The 20,360-nt window shown below is 41.3% G+C and overlaps 1 protein-coding gene across 3 annotated transcripts in view; it reads right to left on the bottom strand.

Annotated features, from left to right (window-relative positions):
* ZSWIM6 (zinc finger SWIM-type containing 6) overlaps nt 1–20,360 on the bottom strand; it is a 164,475-nt gene that overhangs the window by 78,964 nt on the left and 65,151 nt on the right. For all 3 annotated transcript variants that reach the window (XM_073344031.2, XM_073344030.2, XM_073344032.2), the window contains exon 2: nt 22–378. In XM_073344031.2, coding sequence (XP_073200132.1) covers nt 22–378 — 357 coding nt within the window. The remainder of the gene's footprint in view (nt 1–21; nt 379–20,360) is intronic.

Genomic DNA, 20,360 nt, shown 5'->3' with positions numbered 1-20,360 from the left:
AAAAGCAGTTGCTAAACTTACCATGGACTTGATTGATTTCTGAATTCTGAGAAAGAATTTCATCTGCTAATTTCTGAGCTGTTGGCAAAACTTCTGTGTGGTGCATTGTGATCAAATACTGTACAAACTTTTGTAGTTGGTCTCTGTTCATTTGAAAGAGTGTCTCTGAAATGGGAAGATGCAGTTTGACCTGATCTGGCTTGCGGATCCGGTATAAAGAGAGTGCCACAACGTGTGCACAGTAAAATATGTCCTTGTTTCCACAGCTACACGTCACTGAGGTAATCTTGCAACGATCAAAGCTGATAGCTACCTTGCAAACAGTTTCTGGCTCCGATTGCATTGCAGGATCTGTCACCGTGCCACTCAAGTGGAAACCTGTGCAAGAAAACAAGAGACCTTACATTATTCAGTAAAATGTTATAATCTCACTGTCAAGCATTTTTTCTTTTTAAATAAAGAAAAGCAATTATCTACTTTTGAGAAATGCAATGCATCTTTTTTTTTTTTTCTAAAAAAAAAGATCTAGCTTTCATGGCTACATATACAAAATACATTCTTTATTGTGTTCTAAATGCCTTTTTCATATCCAAGAAAGCCTACTGATGCAGTCAAAAAGCTTTTCAAGAAGCATTTCCCCCCCTTTGTATAAATGTTCATAAAAGCTTGGTAATCAACAAAATGTTCACTCTGGCAAAAGAAATATAGAAAGAAAGAGTTGAGCCTGATCACACCAGTGGCAAGCCTCCCCAGTAACCTTGAAAATTCTTACAACAGTAATTTTTTTAAACTCCACAGGTACAGACCGCATCTACTAGCAAGTTTTAACATTCTATTGGTAAGTGAGAGAGGTGCTCTCTGATTATATGGCGCACACGCTTTGTCATCAGAAACTCTTGAGTCCTAATTTCCGTTCTACCACCGACTTGCTATGCAAGTCACTTAACCTTTCTATCTTCATTTCATCATCAGTAAGCTGGAGTTAATGCTTACCCTCCCAGGGATGATGTGGTAAAATTAGTTAATGTTTGTACTGCACTTTGGAGATGGAAAGTTCTACAGTTACTAAAAATATATGAAAAGATATCCTTCTAATTCTGTACTAGAAATAACATTCTAATGCTTAGTAGTTTGCATTATGAACTCGCTTTCCTCTGTACTGTGGTGGAGGAAAGGGGCAAAGGAACGGGTCAGTCTTATATGGGGAAAAAAATTATCTGCTTCAATAGATATTTATAGCAAGTCCCCTCCACCCCCAAGTTGCCTGTTGCATCAGTATTTCATTATTACAAAGTACTTCTGTGAGTCGGTGCTCAACCCACCTTTGTTTTTCCCTCATGAAAACATGATTTTTAAATTTGTTACTATTTTATCTTCATGATTCCTTTATGCTGTACTTTAGTTTTTTTGTTTTGTTTATGACCATGGAAATGGATCTTACGTGCAACGAGCCAAATTCATCAACAGCGTAAGCAAAAGGTGTGACTCCATTATAGTGGAATGCACTCATTTATGTAAACGGTAAATTTGGCTCAGTAAATTTTCTCCAAGACTCTGGGATATATTGAATATCAAATGTCATATCAGCATGAGCACCAGAAAAAGTTGCTACCATACACATTTATTATAGCTGAGGAAGAATATCAAATACTCTTTAAAAACTGATTTCAAAACACTCTTCCTGAAATAAATATGGTTAGCAAAACTGCAGCACCAAAAGGGACACCAAGTCAGCTGGAAAAATCATGATGCTGGCCAACAACCTTGTGCCTACAGTTGTTATAAAAAACCCTTCAAATTACAAGAACTGAAAGATTAGAAGAAACACTCCCTATTTTTTCCATTTGTTTACACTGTACATTTGACATCACTTTGCATAGTCAGCATCACTGTTTGGGTTGCATTCAGTTCCATTATTCTGATACCTTCCTCAGCGTCACATTCACACTCTAACCCAGGCTTTCGAGAACGATGTTTGCCAGTTACAGCAATAGCAGAGCTGACACTGAAACTGAAGAGACAGTAAGCTAGAACACGCATGGAAAAGAAAGGGATGGGAGCAAGAGCAAGTCTCAAATATGTTGTGTTGTTGCTCTCAGATCCACCCAAAGCACTAAAATACAGAAAGAGCAGAAAACCCCTTAAAAAAAAAAAGTTAAGGATTTTTTAAAAAAAAAAAATATTCAGGACATACTACTTTAATGTAATGGTTAAACATTGGCCAGTTTCAAATACAGTATTTAAACAATGTGTTCCTTTACCACAAATGAATACAAATTAGATCAGTTGGCTCAGCTGCTTTTATAGAAAGATTCTTTTTTTATCAAGTTCCCTATCTACTTTGGAGTGATTTCCAGTCTTCATCTATGTACTTAGAAAATACCTAGAACTTGAATACTAATGGTGATGCAGATGAGGCTTAAGGGATACCAACCTACTCCTGCGGACATCAACTGCAAAACTCCCATCAATGTCAATAGGAATAAGATAAAAGGTCAAATGGTCTGCAGGGCTGTTTGGAAAAACTTGTGCTACAAATGACCTTGCCTAATGTTATCAGTTTGACTTAACATATAATTAAATCTCAAATTTAAATAGTTACTGTTTTTTTTGGGAAGATGAAGGTCTCTTGAGAAATATTTGGATTAAAAATAAAAAACAGTATTTTAAATTCCTACTCATGTTGGACAGACATAGAAAAGGCATTTTTTTTAGGACATCATAAATTTTTTTCCAGTAAAAGTCTGTAAATGCTAACATTAGTAATAAGATCCTGATCTGAGCAATACATTACACTTGTAGGACGACAGCGGGTTTAAACAAAAAAGACTATCACATTTTATTGCAGCCTAAAATACAGACGTTCCTAATTAGCCATGTCTTAACATACTAGTATTTAAGTTATGAAGCAGTATTTTGCCCTCTTTTCTCTTTGTACATTAAAGAACAAACGGAAGAAACTGAATATACATTGTCTAAAAAAGTTAACACACAGCAAGATCTATCTCAGAAGTACAGTTAGGCTGTAACAAATATATCAACTGTTGCTCTGTATTACCTTTTGAATGCGTCTCCCACAACAATGCAGATTAACAGTAAAATGGTTTTTCCGCTCCATTTTCCTCTCCTATGCAGGTTCACCCTTTTAAAACTAGCCTTTCAATATCCTACTAAAATCTAATTGACAGTTTGTAGCAGAAGTAAACAGACTTCCTTTCTCTACAAGCATAGCAAGAGCTACTACAGCTTTTCATTTGCAGTAATTTATCACCAGACAGGCAGAGAGATGTCCATACTCCTTGGAGAAGACCAAGGAACAGTTACTCCCAGTGGAACTCAAAGATATTGACATTTCACCTCCTGCTGAGCCCCAGATGAAAGGAAAGCCTCCACTGCTACAAACCTGTCATACTTCTTCACAGCACTTCCTTCTGAAGTTGCAATTTGAATCTTCTCTTTAAAAAACAAAAAATCATATCTTCCCTGATGTTAAATGTTTATTTACATCTATTTAGAAAATACAATACAGAAACTATAATAGTATCATTGATATTTGTTACCTCATTTGTCAACCTGTTGACAAAAGGGTTTGAAGCAAAGAAGTCTACATTCATTGCACATAAACTATTTATTAGAGAAAGTATGTTTCACCTTTTCCTTTCAGCAGCTGCAATTAATTGTTTAAATATCTTTAACAATAGCATAGGACCAACAGTTAAAGCCATCCTGACGTTCTGCAATCTGCAAGAGTCTTGTGTTTTTGAAAAGTGTGCCTAGGAAGTCAGTTAAAACATCTGATACATGTGAAATGTGGCTCATTTGCTATGTAATTTCACTTCTGTTTAAACATTCATTCAAAGACAAACAAGGAGCTATTTGACTGCAGAAAAACAGTGATATTAAATAACTGAAGTTTTCAGGTGCTATATTTCTAGAAGAGAAATGTGCCCTGAAGGGCCATTAGTATGAAAATTTGAAGCAATCACTGCAAAATGATTTTGTATCTTTCAGCAGCCAAATTATAACTGTTAGTATCAGATACTCTTACCTAACACATCCTTATAAAACAGAGTAGGGTAGTAAACACTGAGTTTCAAATGATGCTTCACTCCAAACTAAAAATTTGGAAATAATTTCCACTGCCATATTATACTGAAGGATCCTCTGATGTTCTCAAATTTGATATTCTGTGTTTATGAAAATAAATCTGAAGAAAAAAATAAAAGTATGTTCAAGTTTATGATGGGTTTTACCTTTCTGTTGCTCAAGGATACAGTGGGATTGTAAATAAAGGCAGGGAGAAGGGGAAGGAATTTGGTGCAGTTGTATTTATTTATTTTAAAATCTAATTAATTTAGAATTTAAAACTTTGAAAATTCTACGTGCACAATGCACTAGAGCTCAGCACTGCAATGATCATAAAATGGTACCAGTCCAGACAAAAAAAGAAAAAAAATCCAAAATTAGAAGCCTGTTCCAAGTGGACAAAGATACTCTAACTGATGACATATCACTGGTTATTTAACTTTTGAGCCCCATAGTCACATTTATTTATAAATGACATATGCTAAAATATCACAATTTTAAGTATACTTTCCCTTTAAAAACATGTCTAGTTTAAACCCCGTTTTCGGAGAGGAGAGCTACTCTTTAAATCCCAATTATAAGAAAAAAAAACTACACCTGAATTATACAAATTAAAAATACATCTTTACAATCCAGAATTTTGATGGCATAAACCATTCTAAGCTACACTTGCCTGGTTTATACAGTTACCAGAAACCTTTGATTAAAACACAACCACTGGGTGTAGTTTGTTCTTTCCAGAAAATATAAGAATGTCAGAACTGAATTACAGAAATATCCTAAAGATTAAAAAGTGATTTTGAATAGCTTGCTGTAATGTGTCTCTAGAGCAGGGGTCGGCAACGTACGGCACACGTGCCAAAGACAGCACGCGAGCTGATTTTTAATGGCACGCTGCTGCCTGCCGGGTCCCAGCTACCGGCCCCGCTCAGCCTGCTGCTGAACCCAGGCCGGGACCCCGGCAGACAGCAGCGTACCATTAAAAATCCTGCCCACGCCGGCCAGCTCTTCTCCACCCCCATCCCATGGGGGCAGGGTGAAGAAGCTGGGTCCTGCCAGCTGCTGCTGCAGAGCAGGCAAGCTCCCCCCGTCCCCCACCTCTTCCCCCAGCATGCTGCGTTCCTGCCCCCCCTCCTCTTCCTCCCTACTGCCGATCAGCTGATGGCCCTTGTGAGGGAGGGGGAAAGCGGAGCCGCAGCGCGCGCTGCTCCAGGAAGGAGGCAGAGAAGAGGTGGGGACAGGGGGGTAGAATCAGGGCATATCCCCTCCAGCTCCCTGCCATGAGCCGCTCAAGGCAGGGGACTGGGAGCACCCCCACGACCCCAGCCCACACCCCCAGCCCTGACCCCTGCACTCCCCACACACCCAGCCCTCTGCCTCCCCCCATGACCGCCCTGACTCCAGCACCCCCCCCACACACACATACCCAGCCCCCACACACATTCCCACCTGCACCCCTTGCACCAAATGGGAGCTGCCCAGGTAAGCACGCCATACCCAAACCTCCTGCCCCAACTCTGAGCCCCCTCCCTCATTCTAGCTCCTGGCCAGACCCTACACCCCAACCTGCTCCTTCACCCCCAGCCCTGTGCTCAGTGCACTCCCACCCTCATCTCAGTGCAGAGAGAGGAAGAGAATGGGCTAGAACCAGGGAGAAGGTAGGTACTCACTCTGTGTGGGCACGGCCAGGATCCCAGACCGGCAGCGGGCTGAGCAGCGCCGGCAGCCGGGACCCTGGCTGGCAGGAGCCAGCGGACAGAACCCCAGACGGGCAGCGGGCTGAGCTGCTGTTCTGGGGTCCCAGCCGCTGGCCCCCCTCAGCCCACTGCCGGTCCGCGGTTCTGGCTGCTGGCCCCTTGCCAGCCGGGGTCCCGGCCACAGGCCCTGCTCAGCCTGCTGCCAGCCTAGGTGAACGGAACCCCGGGCTGGCGGCGTAAGATCAGCATTTTAATTTAATTTTAAATGAAGCTTCTTAAACATTTTGAAAACCTTGTTTACTCTACATACGACAATAGCTTAGTTATATAATATATAGACAGAGAGAGACCTTCTAAAAAACATTAAAATGTATTACTGGCACGCGAAACCTTAAAATTAAAGTGAATAAATGAAGACTCAGAACACCACTTCTGAAAGGTTGCCGACTCCTGCTCTAGAGAACACTATCACACTGCACCCAATATGCATTCATGATCTTAAAACTGAAATGAAGTGTACCATTTGGACAACACAGCTTTTTCTTAAAATTGATCGGTTAACCCCCTAAATGTTTCCAAGTGGCAAACAAGGATTACCTATATGGCTCCCATAAAGGTAAACAGAAGATGTGTGGCTAAATCCCTGCACACAGTTCTGAAGATGAATGAGATGGTAAGGGAGAGGGACAGTAGATGTGCACTGCAGTTACTTATTATGGCCCTTCTTCTTGGGAGAAAAAGTAACAGCAAAGGCAAGGAAGAATTTAAATGAGCCTGAGCTGAGAAATAGGGATTTTCTCTGGAGAGCCCACTGTGGAGAATCCTCTCTTACACAATTTTACAGTGGGCTTATCAGAATCATACCATCCATCTCGAATGATCATTTAAAATGGAATTAGCAGACTGGTCTGCCAGATAAGACATGAACACTGTATCTCTTGGCACATTCATTACTATTGTGTGGACTAAAAGCACGTGACAAGCAAGCTTTTGCTTCACCACCCCTCTCAAGCCACTACAAATCCTTATGGAAAATAGTTCTTGAGTGTTTCCTTTATCCATTTTTCAAAGCTCAGTAGCTGACTGGTTGTTATTTTTTCCAGGGCAAGCAAGAGTTTAGACCATATTCACCATCTGTCCAATTTACTCTTTTAAGGTGGAAATGGCTTTAAATTAAAGAGTATAAAGACATTTCCTAAACTAAATTTTGTGTTAACTTTAATATATCCTTGTCATAAATATAAAGGGAAGGGTAAACCCCTTTAAAATCCCTCCTGGACAGAGGAAAAACCCTTTCACCTATAAAGGGTTAAGAAGCTAGGATAAGCTCGCTGGCACCTGACCAAAATGACCAATGAGGAGACAAGATACTTTCAAAGCTGGAGGGGAGGGAGAAACAGAGGTTCTCTGTCTGTGTGAGGCTTTTGCTGGGAACAGAAAAGGAATGGAGTCTTAGAACTTAGTAAGTAATCTAGTTAGATATGCATTAGGCTCTGTTTTGTTTAAATGGCTGACAAAATAAGCTGTGCTGAATGGAATGTATATTCCTCTTTTTGGGTCTTTTTGTAACTTAAGGTTTTGCTTAGAGGGATTCTCTATGTTTTGAATCTGATTAACCTGTAAGGTATTTATCATCCTGATTTTACAGAGGTGATTCTTTTACTTTTTCTTCAATTAAAATTCTTCTTTTAAGAACCTGATTGCTTCTTCATTGTTCTTAAGATCCAAGGGTTTGGGTCTGTGTTCACCTATGCAAATTGGTGAGGATTTTTTATCAAGCCTTACCCAGGAAAGGGGGGTGTAGGGTTTGGGAGGATTTTTTTTTTTGGAGGGGGGGTGGGGAGGGGGGAGAGATGTTTCCAAGCAGGCTCTTTCCCGGTTATATATTTGTTAGACGCTTGGTGGTGGCAGCAATAAAGTCCAAGGGCAAAAGGTAAAATAGTTTGTACCTTGGGGAAGTTTTAACCTAAGCTGTTAAAAATAAGCTTAGGGGGTTTTCATCAGGTCCCCACATCTGTACCCTAGAGTTCAGAGTGGGGAAGGAACCTTGACAACCCTAAAAGAAACAAAGTTAATTTTCAAGTTAAAGACTTGTATGCCAACACTCCACCTGGAGCTAATTTAAATTGACAATTTATAAACCAAAGAAAGTTGTCGTTTAAAATGGAAACTACTTATAGTCATTGTATCTTGAAAATGCCTGTAGAAAGGTAACTTGGAGAGAAAGAAAGGTTAAGCAGCAGTACACAAGGTGTTTGTTATATGTTACAAATATTCAGTTTGGGGTAGTTTATGTCTTGAACGTACGTATCGTCTAGAGTAAGTTTTGCACCATTACTGAACTGCACCCAACACACACTAAAGATGGAGTTTTGCCACAGAAAATAGTTATGATTTAACATGTTGAGAATTTTTACATACCAGGAAGAGGGTGGATTAGAACAATAGATAGCACCACACACACACACACACACACTTCACTGACAGCTTGAAAGTTCATCACTTTTTTGGAAGTGAGCATGGCAGCTCAGCAACAACATTAAACACAACGACTACATCAGTGGACCTTAAGCAATCATCATACCCCAGCATCATGAGGTTTTCCCACCTCATATAGAAGGCCAGGTGTATGCAAAATTTGGCTGGTGACTAAATTTTTACCAAGACTTTCCTCAAAGTCTGTCCTCTCAGACCTCCAGGCCTGAGAATTGTACAGCTGCCTACATGCATTACAGGGGCTCTCTCTAAAACACAGTGATGTTTTAACTCTGATTATAGCATTTCCTTTGTTTAAAAAAAGTGACCCTGGTTTACAGAGCAAGTGTCTGATTTTTGTTACTTGCAATGAAACTCAGAATAAAACCTTTTTTATTTTTAAATAACAGCACACTAAAGGCTTGCCTTTAATAAAAGGCAGTTTGCCATGACTTTTCAAATGACTTTACTAAAAGCTATTGATAAAATTTTAGCCCAACATCCAAAAACAATTATTTCTAGACTAAGTTAAAATGCTGTTTTCTACAGATGTGCACACACAAGATTTGTCAGTGCTCTAAATTCTCACATCCAATAGGGCTGTTGCATTCTTCTTAGAACTACACCTTGTGTGTATGATCTTGTATGTATCAGCTTCCAAGTTCCACTCCTTATCTTCTGGGCAAAAAGTATGACTTTTGTATCACTCCCACATCAGCCATGGTGGTCACCACTGATCAAGGAGAGCAGATTACTCAATACTGTTCTCAGCCTAGAGAACAAGAGACTTAGGCCTAATCTACACTACCAAGTTAGGTCAATGTAAGTTGCCTTCCATTGATCTATTTGTACATGTGTCTACACTCAAATTTGTCTCCAGCTGAGCACCCCATTACAGTGACGCAGCAAAGCCACTTCTCCAAAAGGTATTGAGCCACAGTCGACTTACTGACGTCAATGCAGTGTGAATATAGACCTATGTCATCCCTAACAGTCCTCCAACAGCTGTCCCACCATGTCCCATTCCCTATAACAGGGACTGCTCTGGTCACAACTGTGAACTCCACTGCCCAGGGGTTACAGCAAGGGAAGCCATTTTCGCCTTTAAAAAAATCTCCACATATTTTTGTAATGTCTCTTCCTGATTGCCCACTGTGACAAGCACACCAAGGAGCTCTCTCTGGTCGTGTGCAACTGCCCAACTGGCAATGTTGGCACCAAGCACTAAACGTGCTCCTGTCTTGAGCGGACAGGACATACTGGACCACCTGAGCCTGCAGGAAGAAGAGATTGTGCAGGCACAATTACAGACCAGCCATTGAAATGTGACCATCTACAAAAAGACTACATGGAGGATGCATGTAAAGGGGTATGACAGGGATCAGCAGCAGTGCCATGTGAAAACGAAGGAACTGCAGTAGGCATACCACAAGGGCCAACAAATTGATCTGGTGCTGAGCCACAGGCTTTTACAAGCTTCATGCCATACTTGGTAGAGACCCCATTAGCACCCCACAGACCATTGTGGATACCTCAGAAGAGGTAAGAGAGAGCCCTGCCATGGACAGCAGGGTAGAGGGGGAAGGATGTGGTGGGGGATCCAGCTATACCATGAGCCAGGACCTGTTCGAGCCTCTGTCACAGAATATCCAGTTCTGCCAGTCAAACACAGATGAGTCCAGTGAAAAGGAAGAAGCCCTGGGTAAGCGCATGCAAGCATTTTTCCCTAGTGTTCAAATTTAAAGACGGTGCCTGGCCCATCCCCAAGTTAACAAGACACAGGTATTGACTTTGTTGTTTTACGCCTACAAGAAGAGGTAGAAGTATAATAAAGAGAGATGAAGTTGGTATCTGCTGGGGGGGGGGGGAGCAGGGGAAAGGGGAGGGCACACAGTGTACTTTGCTTTTCTACATAGGGACGTCCCTTGTATCCTCTTAGATCTCAATGAAACTTTCATGGAGATACTCTGCAATTCTCTCCCCAAGTTTTCTAGGAATGGCTGCCTGATTTCTTCATCCGTGGTAGGACACTTCCCCATGCCACTCCGCAATGGGTTCGGCTGGCACCACTGCAGTAAACAAGATAGCACCAAATTGGGCCCAGATGGCTTTGGGACACCAGTAGCAGACATGCTCTCTGTGCCTTTGTGGCCCTCAGGAGTGAGATATCAGCTAAACCCACCACTACCCATGATACATAGTACAATATTCAGTGCCACTGCTCTATATCTTTGCCAACGGAACAGGGACTGAAATTTTATTGTTTTATGCAACTGAAATTTCTTCCATCTCTTGCCCCTGGTAGGCCATACTCACCATGGCTGGAGCTGGGAAGTGGAGCTGTGGAGAGGTGCTCCAAAGCTGAAGAGCAAATAAGTTTGTCTCATTAAAAGTTTTTATGGGAATAAGAGAAGAGTGTTTTGCAACTTGTCTTTCCCTTCCCATTGTGACTGTAAATCCAATGATAGTTGCCTGTGTTTTTAATCAGAGATGCCCCGTCCACACCTGCAGAACAGCTAACCCTGATGAGGAGGAGAAAGAAAAGGACTATGGAGGGGATGCTCAACATACTGATACTCAAAGGAAACTGTACTTGTAAATGTCCGGCAAGTACCACATAATACACAGCTTCAGAAAAATATCTGGTCATATTTATAAATTCACATCAAGCACTATCCAATTCCGAGCAGCACCTAAAGCTCCAGGCCCAGATAATAGTCCAGCACAGAACATAACCGTGACAAACCACTACAGTACTCTTCAAAGCCTCCCGCAAGTGAGAAACTTCACATTGGGCTCTTATTTTGCCCCTTGTGTCTGGCAGTCCAAAACTCAGACAACAGTTGCTCCACCTCCACCCTAGTGGCAGCTTTTTCCCGTTTGCCTCACAGATATTATGCAGGACACACAAGTAGCTAAAAGCATTGAGATACTTTTCTCACGGAGATCCAATCTTGTTAGTAAACACCACCAGCATCCCTTCAATCTACTGAAGTACATTCAACTTCATTCTGCTTCTGCTGAGATGGTAGCTGAATCTTTCGTTGGTGCTGTTGAGGTGGCCAGCACAGGGCTTCATGAGCTATGGGAACAAGGAACAGGTTGGGTCCCACAGAATCACTATTAGCATTTCAATGTCACCAGTGATAATCTTCCAGTCAAGAAAGAATGTCCCTGCTTGCAGCTTTCTGAACAGTCCTGTGTTCTTAAAAATGGAAGCGTCAGGCACCTTCCCTGAACAGCCCACGCTTATCATTGAAGCATCCCTGGTGATTCATCAACACTTGCATAACAATAGAAAAGTAGCACTTTCAGGTGATATATTCTGTTATAAGGTGGGCTGGTGTTGAAATAGGGATGTGCATGCTGTCTATCAACCCACTATTGTTCAGGAACTGCATTGCTGCAAAATTCCATTCACTGTGTCCTGAACATTGCAGGAGACCATGAATGACCCTATACATTTACATGACAATGGCCCCCAACATGGATTTTCCAACACCAAAATGATTTCCCACTGACTGGAAGCAATCCAGCACTGCAAGCTTTCAGAGCATGATAGCCACTCACTTCTCCACTCTCAGTGCAACTCTCATTCTGATGTCCCTGCCCTGAGGGCTGGGGTGAGGTTGACACAGAGATCTAGGAATGTGGCCTTTTACATCCAGAAGTTCTGCAGCCACTTCTCGGCACTTCACTGTCTGTAGGTGCTCCATAAATGTCACCAACTACCTTGAATTGTTTTTCCTCTATCTCCCTTAGCAATCTGTCCTCAAACAAAGAGTCACATCCCCTGTTATTACAGTTCTTCCTGTGTGTCTGCAAATACAGGAGAAGCATGTGTTTTATACTTGCAATGGTCATGAAAATCGTGCAAAGCTTTGTAGGCTCCAGGCTTCTGTTAGAGGTGGCAGACCAAAAAAAGTGCCATGCAAGTTTGTGAGTCATTTCTACCCCACAACACACAGCTAAAATTTCCCAAAAGGAATTGTGTTGGACAGCCACACGGGGCATACTGGGATACCTACCCATGGTGCACTGCACTTTACACTGACACAAGCACTCCTGGCAAGTATGCACAGGGCTGAGACAAACTGCGAAGTACGCATGCACTCAAGCGATATGCTAACCACAGTGGCCGTATGCCCACATAACTTTGTCAACTGAAGTTTGTAGCGTAGATGTGGCCTTAAGTTTTATGGCATAGCGATGTCAATGTGAGCTGTGACGATTTTTTTAAACTGACATTGTCATGCCAGTAAAAACCTTAGGGCATGGCTACACTGGAAACTTCAAAACGCTCCTGCGGGAGCGCTCCTGCGGCAGCGTTTTGAAGTGTGAGTGTGGTCACGCGCGAGAGCGCTGGAACAGAGCTCTGCCAGCGCTCCTGGTCATCCACCTCCACGAGGGGATCGGCTCCGAGCACTGGGAGAGCGGCTCCCAGTGCTCGGAGCCTGCTTACACTAATGCTTTAAAGCGCTCTGACTTGCTGCGCTCAGGGAGGTGATTTTTCACCCCCCTGAACCAGCAAGTTAGAGCGCTCTAAAATGCAAGTGTAGCCAAGCCCATAGAGTAGATGCAGTTAGATCAGTATAGCTTATATCTCTTCGGCAAACAGGAATAAACTATAAGCAGTAGAAGCAGTTTTATACTGTGTCTACATGAGGTGGGGTTTGCCAGCAAAGTTAAAGCAGCAAAACTTTCAAGTACAGACAAGGCCTAAGTATGGAAGTCAAACCTTAGTTTTCTGGATGGCAGTACAAATCATCATCTCTAGCTCTCCAGACTGGTTCCTTGGTAAAGGTTTTTTGTTGTTGTTGTTTTTTACATGGGATCAGGTAAAACTAATGTTGCATACTTAAAAACCACACTGGATTGCACATCTTATAATAAACTATAAAAACCAAACAAAGGAGAAAACTTTGTTTGGAGATATACCTGCCAATGAACAATATTTTGTTTTTTTTTTTTTGCTTCCCTCATCATAACCTAAGAATAAAGTGGTTTGGTCATCTCTTGCCTCTTAGTTTTCACATCACACATAACACATTTGTAAAATGCCAATAACTGCCACAGCAACCCTTTGCAATATCACAAATAGGGGACTATGACTACAAGTGCAGAAAAGGCAGCATGATCAAGTGAACGCAAACTAAAAATCTTGCTTTCATTAAAATATCCTTAAAGTAACATGACAAGGGAAAAAACAAAGATAGTGTTGTTAAATAAAGGATAAATTTTCACCACTGTCAGCACCCCTAAATATCTTAGAAAATGGCTTGCCTGACAAACAGACAACATGGGCACTATTTTTAGAAAAGTTGCTGTTTACTTTCTTAATAACTGAAAACATTCTCCCTATTTCAGATCTATGAGTTACAGTTATATTTAACAGGTAATCTTACTTTTTTGAAGTGAAGAGCCAGTGGGTCTGCAGCCCAATTTCAGACACAAGTAAATACCCCCTAACCAAGCAACTAATCACCTCTCCCTCTATGAAAAGCCAAATTTTAAGCTGAAATGTGAACAGGAACAACAAAAGTAATAACTGGTTTTTAGAGAGAGAAAAGGTCTGAAGACTGATTTCAGCTACTAAATGGATCTGACAGTTTTAAGAAAAAAAAATAATCAGTAGGGTGGATTTCTCTCAACTACTTTTAAAAGGCGCCGTATCACTGAAGACCAGTATTTGACAGTAATCTTGGGTGTGTCTTGTTTCTGAGGCAAAAGGAGCTTATGAATATTATGAAAGAAACACACACTAATCTTGAAGAGGCAAAGGAAGTGATGCAAAGGAGGGAAACCCTCAGAAATAATTTTCTGATTGACTCTCAGAATGGTCTCAGCTTTGAATGTCTCCCATTCTCTTGATGAAGGGCCTGATTCATCTCTCACTGAGGTGGGGTGGGGGTGGGGGGAAGAGGGAGAGTAATAGTAAAATACCGGCATTAATATTTTGCTGAGCAATAAAGGTATTTAGGCTAATCCAACCACAAGTAACCCTTTGCTATTACAGGAAGTCAAGATGGTGTTCTTAAGAAAAATAATTATTTAGCACAAAATTTTCCCTACTAGCGTAAGTATGCACAATACTAATATTGTTAAAAACACTGACCTTCCGTCAGGAAATCTGCTATAGCCTGTTTAAAAGCAAACAGCCATTCCCATTCCAATTCCTAATAATGACATTTTCCCCTAGCTAAAATCAATGGTGTGCTTATGACTGATGAAAAATGGTATTCAGCAGCTCCTGGAAAAAAGGAGGCACCCCAGAGATCTTCCAAATGTTGCTGTATTTCCACCCTTCTCTTCTGCATACCTATCTTTATAGAACCACCCAGGCCATTTGTTATAAGTCTTTTCAGGTTTGTCAAATAATTGAAAGTTAATGTTTTTCTTTTTGTTTAGAGCAAGTTATTCATTTACAGCATGTTGTCCACGCAATAGCTAGAATATACACTGAATTCCTGTTTAAGTTATATAACAGACTCAAGATGGATGGAGGAGGAGGAAAGAGATATTTTTAAAATGTTACTATAGTAAGCTCATTGTGATAGACTTGGAGTTTATGGATGGGTTCAATATGGGATGTAAGTTTCTACAGCAGAGATGCTTACTGTAACTTCCTCAGGTCATTATGCATTACAACAGATTCCAGAAAAAAATAAGGAAGAACTATGTAAGCTTTCCTGACAAAGCAGTTCAGAAAAGATCACTAAACACCAAAGCATTGAAAGAGCAGCCAGATAAAAATCTGTCAAAACTCAACATCACAGCTGAGTCAGTACAGGACAGCTGTTGCAAACACTTTGCAGAAGGGCAGTGTCTTTCTAGCTGTAGAATGCCTAGCACAATGGGGCCCCAATCCTGACTGAAATATCTAGGCCCCACCGTAATGTAAACAAATAAATTGTAAGGACGCATGCAAAGGTCATTTATAGCACAAACCAGAGTGACAGCACTAGCATACAACATTAACCCACACAACAGCAGCTAGTTTTCACAAAATGTGCCCACAATCTCTTGCTGCTCAACAGAAGTGTTTCCATATTGTATAAAACAAAAACAAACAAACAAAGTCTCTTCCTGGTATTTAATATCAAGAAGATCACTAAAACTCTGGATTTTAAAACCCACACCAAAAATGGTAATGGAAACCCAAGTCTGATTCTAGCTCCTGCAGTAGATCTTATTGTAAACTATATACTTTAAGATGTAGACCTTTAGGGATCTATGAGAAGTCAAAACCAAACTAATACCAGCTGCTACTGCTGAACTGCACTTAAAATACAAATGCTGAAGTGTAGCAAAGTTTTAAGAGCAATTTCTTGTGTTTACCACACCCATAATTTCCTGACAGCCTGGGGACCTCGGAGCCCAATCCACAAAGAGGACAACAGTATTTCCCTCTGAACAAAGTACTCTGACATTTGTGCCACTACTCCCTAAATATAAGCCTCTCAAAACATCCCTGCCATTCGACCATGCTGGCACACTACCAGTCACAACCCAAGAGTGCTCCTTAGACGCTTCAGAAGGGATTTAAGAAGTTTAATTCAAAAAAAGGTAAACAGGAGCCAGCCGCCTGGCACTCAGGTTACTGTCAATGGCTTTGTTCCACAACTAACTACTCTTCTAAAATAATCATCAGGCATTCACAGGCCTTGAAGGAGTTGACATACCAGAGCTGTCTGCCCAGTGCCAAGAAACCTGGAGCAATGTACACCCTCTACTTTAGGGTATCCCAAACCTTAACTGCTAATGGGGAGAGGGCAGGGGGTAGCCATATTCATAATCAAGGGCAAGTGATTTGCCCATGTTGACCCAGAATTAGTGGCCCATTTGACATTTTTTAAAACCTATTAAGCAAATTTAAGTGTCCTGGGAGATGCAGTGTCTGCTATACATCTCCACAACCACAGCGGACAACGGTAGCTACATACCAGCCTGCTTTCCTTGTAAGAAATGACCCAAAATCCAAACCTGAAGTGCAGACTGTTTAAGTGGGAACAGTTAAGAAATCCCAGTTCCACAAAGAGAAGAAAGCCAAAACACAGACACTTTGCAAAAGTTTCCTGTTCAGAACAAGAAAGTTTCAGGTCTATTCTATTCAGGTTCTTATACACAATCCACAGTCACAGTACCTGAATGTCTAACATGCTATGCTGGCTAAACACCCCTTTGCTCACAGGCTGGTTGAGGGTTCCTGCAATAAAATGCAAGGTATTGTTCACTCATTGGTGCACCACGCGAGGAAATCTAAACTCTCTGTAGACTGTGGCACAGCAAGAGCAGGACCCTGTAAAAGAAGAGTTTAAACACTGGGGGGGAGGAGGAGGGGGAAGAGAAGAGAGAGGGATAAAAAATTACTGGGAAATTAAACCAAAAAAGCAGCTTAAAAAAGTAGAACAAAGTATGCATCTAAAAGGAAACTAGAAGTGAACCAAGGAACATTCCAAGTTTTCAGAGGAAAAAAAAAAGTCTACAATCATCAACTGGTTTGCTTTAAAAAAGTATTTATATAGACTTAAAAACTGAATGTGAAGGTGTGGGAATATTCCTCTAACAGGAAAATTAGATCAAAGATCTTTTCTCCACTGCCATGATGCTGAGTAGCACATCCTCGGAGTTTTAAGAATAAACAGTATGCCGCAGATTCAGTATAGTTATTGTGGATCTGACTGAAAAACAGTTTAAAACAGGATACAATCAGAATAGGGACAGTGGAATTTTTCATTAAATTGATGTCAGCTGTATCATGCTGTGTTCTCATAATGAACTTCAACAGCCAGGTTTAGACAAGTTTAAAATGAAATACTGTTTAGTCTTGTATAACAACATCTCAGAGGTTCAATGGAGGTTCGAATTCTATTCGAGCCAAGATTACAGCAAAATAACCTCAGAACAGTGTAGAAAACTATCTTTCATTGGTAGGCAAATGGAGTAGGGGTGACCTAATACAGTAGGGTCATTCTCTGTAATTTCATCATAGACTACTAGTTAGAGAATTGAAAATCAGGCCCTTAAAAATTTAGAGATGTCAACACCACAACTCCTCCATTGATTTCAGTAGGTAGTTGTAATGCTCAGTACTTCTGAAAAATCAGGCCCCTAAACAGAGAGGTCTTCCTCCCCTTGAGCCACTTCTCTTGATTTCACTGTATTTTTTTTATTCTGAAAGGGTACTTTTGTCTTCAAGGTATCACCTAAAAGAACAAAAAAAGGCTCCAGTCCCCTTTTGGAAATCTTCCCATTTAATTTCACTCTACCAGCATAAGTCAGAGGAAAGATCTGGGCCCCATGCCAAAGAGTTTTCAGTTTTTCATGCAAAAATCATCCAACAAAAATCACTTTCTTCCAATAGGAGGCAAAAGATTGTGTATCTTAGATTGGACTAATACAGAGAGCCAAGAAGTTCTGTGACTGCAATATGATCTTTTACCTGCTGAAAAAGAGTTTAAATTGATTGTATACCATAACAAGGTAGTTCAGGCTACATGTATCAAGACTTGTAGGGTACAGTACTTTATCGTCCTGCCTTTCCCATACATGCAGCCAAACAGGAGACTTCCACAGATAATGTATGTGGGAGTTACCAGGAGCTACAAACACTACCAACTACTTCATTTATTCACTTTTCCTCCTTGCAACCACAATGTTTTGATACAGAACTGACAGATGTCCTATAGCGTCTGCTGTACATCTTCTTCCTCCAGCCAAGTCTCAGCAGTCCAGATTTGTGGAAGTGGTGTTCCAGAAGGACCTGTTCCTCACATGGACTGCAACAGTTTCAACTGGGTAACTTACCTATACACATATTTGAACTCTCCATCTACCCATCTAAAAATATTTCTAAACAAAAAAAAAAAAAAAAATACACAGACAGGAAATATGGGAACATCAGAAGCCTCTCAACACCTTACTTATTCACAAGGAAAACCCTGTTTTTTCCTCATCTTAGTGATAGGGAAGTCCATGAAAAATATGCATGTAAATGTCAGATTTACCTACTAGCCAAGTCTCCCCATACGTATGACAGAGCAGCCTGTAATGGAGGATCGGACACTGAATAAGGGATAAGAAAAGCTTACCCATTTTTCAGTACACTTTCTCTTTACAGAGCAAGACATCCATCTACCACCTTCTCCCTCCTGCAGCATACAAGCCAAACGCTGGCTTGTCCCTTTATAAGAAAAATTTCTCAATCCGAATACAAAGTAACAGATGAGCAAACCTCTCATGAGGTTACCCCAAGAGTTCTGAAATGTTCCTCCATTAAAAACACATCTCCACATATCCTGCTGGTTTCGGTTGCTCATATGCTCTCCCTCTCCTCATTCCCCTTCAGTCTCTCATGGACTATAAAACTGAAATTAGCTATTCATTACATGTGAAGGAGCTTCACATAGAGCAGCACCCTGCTGAGAGAGACTGCTACTTTACATGTCAATTTCAGAATGAAAGCATCTGCTACCTTACTAATATGTATATTTAATGCTGCTGCATAATGTGCAGAATTATATGCTGTTCATTGCCTGTTTGTTCTGATATTATGTACTCTTAAGTAGCATTATTCTAAATTATTCCCTTTGAAAAACATTGTACATTTTATTAGGACTCCTCCCAAGTGTTCTTTGTAATAGATTCCCCAAATGAGTGGCTTGCAGACTATTTCAGTCCAAAAAACATGACTCAGGGTGAGGTAACCGAATGTGACAAGTTTCTGGCCTGCAACTGCTAATGTAATTTATTTTGTATTCTAAGTCTCACTTTCTTATGTATAGTTTTTTTACTTTTTTAAACGAAGGGACACAAGGAATTATGTCTCAACAGTTATTGGTAAACCTACCCTAAAGTTGTTCTTGTCCCTGGAAATATGAATATAGCATACTCCCTATTATCTGGATAGCACGGGCACATGGATTTTATTCAGATAATTGGGAGGTCACATAATCAAGAGGGCAAAAGCCATTCAGCAGCAAGGCGGCCTCCCTCGCAATGGGGGAGTCGTCCTCCTCTTCACAGTCCGCACTGGGAGCATCTGCTCTGCCCCGCTCACTCACTCCACTGACATCAGGGCTACAGAAGGTCCCCTGTGCTGCACACCTGATCCCTGCAGGTGCAGGGTGCTGTGGTCCTGGTGGGGCAGAGGAGAGACCACCAGCCAGGACTCTGCTCTGCCAGGACCATCTGCTATCCCTGCACTTTGTGCCTATAGGGATCGGGTGCCATCAGCCCTGCAGCAGTGCAGTGAGCTCACTGCAGTTCTGCTACCATGGCCCCTGCTCACTCCCTCCCATGACTATGAGGCTGCAAAGAGCTCCCTGTGCTGGTGCAGGAGTCCTTCAGCAGCAGGGTGGCCTCCCCTGTGGTTGGGGTCTCATCGTCCACCTCACAGACCTGGTGGGGGACTTTGCTTTATTATCTGAACCTCTTCATTATCCAAATTTCTTCTTTGTCCCTCAGCATGACACACATGCTAGAGAGGGCATTTATCTCATATCTCATGCTGAGGGAAAAGGAAGGGATTCATTGAACGTGGCCATTCAAATAATAGGGTTTTGGATATACAGAAGTATGCAGTTTTTCTGATGTGAAAACAGGAATCTTCATTGCGTTTTCCCCTGGATTCACAACGGTTAAAAGTTATCAACTTTCTACATTACGATACCCACAGCAACATATTATAGTGTATTACACACAATGACCAACCATTTTATTTACTATATCAAAGGATATTTGGAAGAAAAAAGCAAAGACATTTTAGCTAGGGAAGAACAGAGATTGGCAGTTAATATGACACCAGGGGCATGCAAGTTTGCATATATCCTCACTGACATCTTTTAACCCACATCTCTAATCCATTAACTTCCTACTTAACCAATAAATGTCGACACCTCTCACACAAAACTCCAACTTTTTTTGTGTGGGTATTATAAACAAAGCAATTTCTGGAGATTATAAGATTACACAAAAGTGACAATGGAGCCAGCCCTGTAGTCTAAAATGCAGTAGTGCTACTATGTGGGGATCCCAAGTAAAAATAGTGAGATGAATCACTTGTTTCGAAGCCAACTGAGGCTGGGAGTGATGGGAAGCCAG

The sequence above is a fragment of the Lepidochelys kempii genome, chromosome 5 (assembly GCF_965140285.1).
Source record: "Lepidochelys kempii isolate rLepKem1 chromosome 5, rLepKem1.hap1, whole genome shotgun sequence".
Classification (NCBI taxonomy): Eukaryota; Metazoa; Chordata; order Testudines; family Cheloniidae; genus Lepidochelys; species Lepidochelys kempii.
This window is presented reverse-complemented; position numbering and strand designations above follow the sequence as displayed.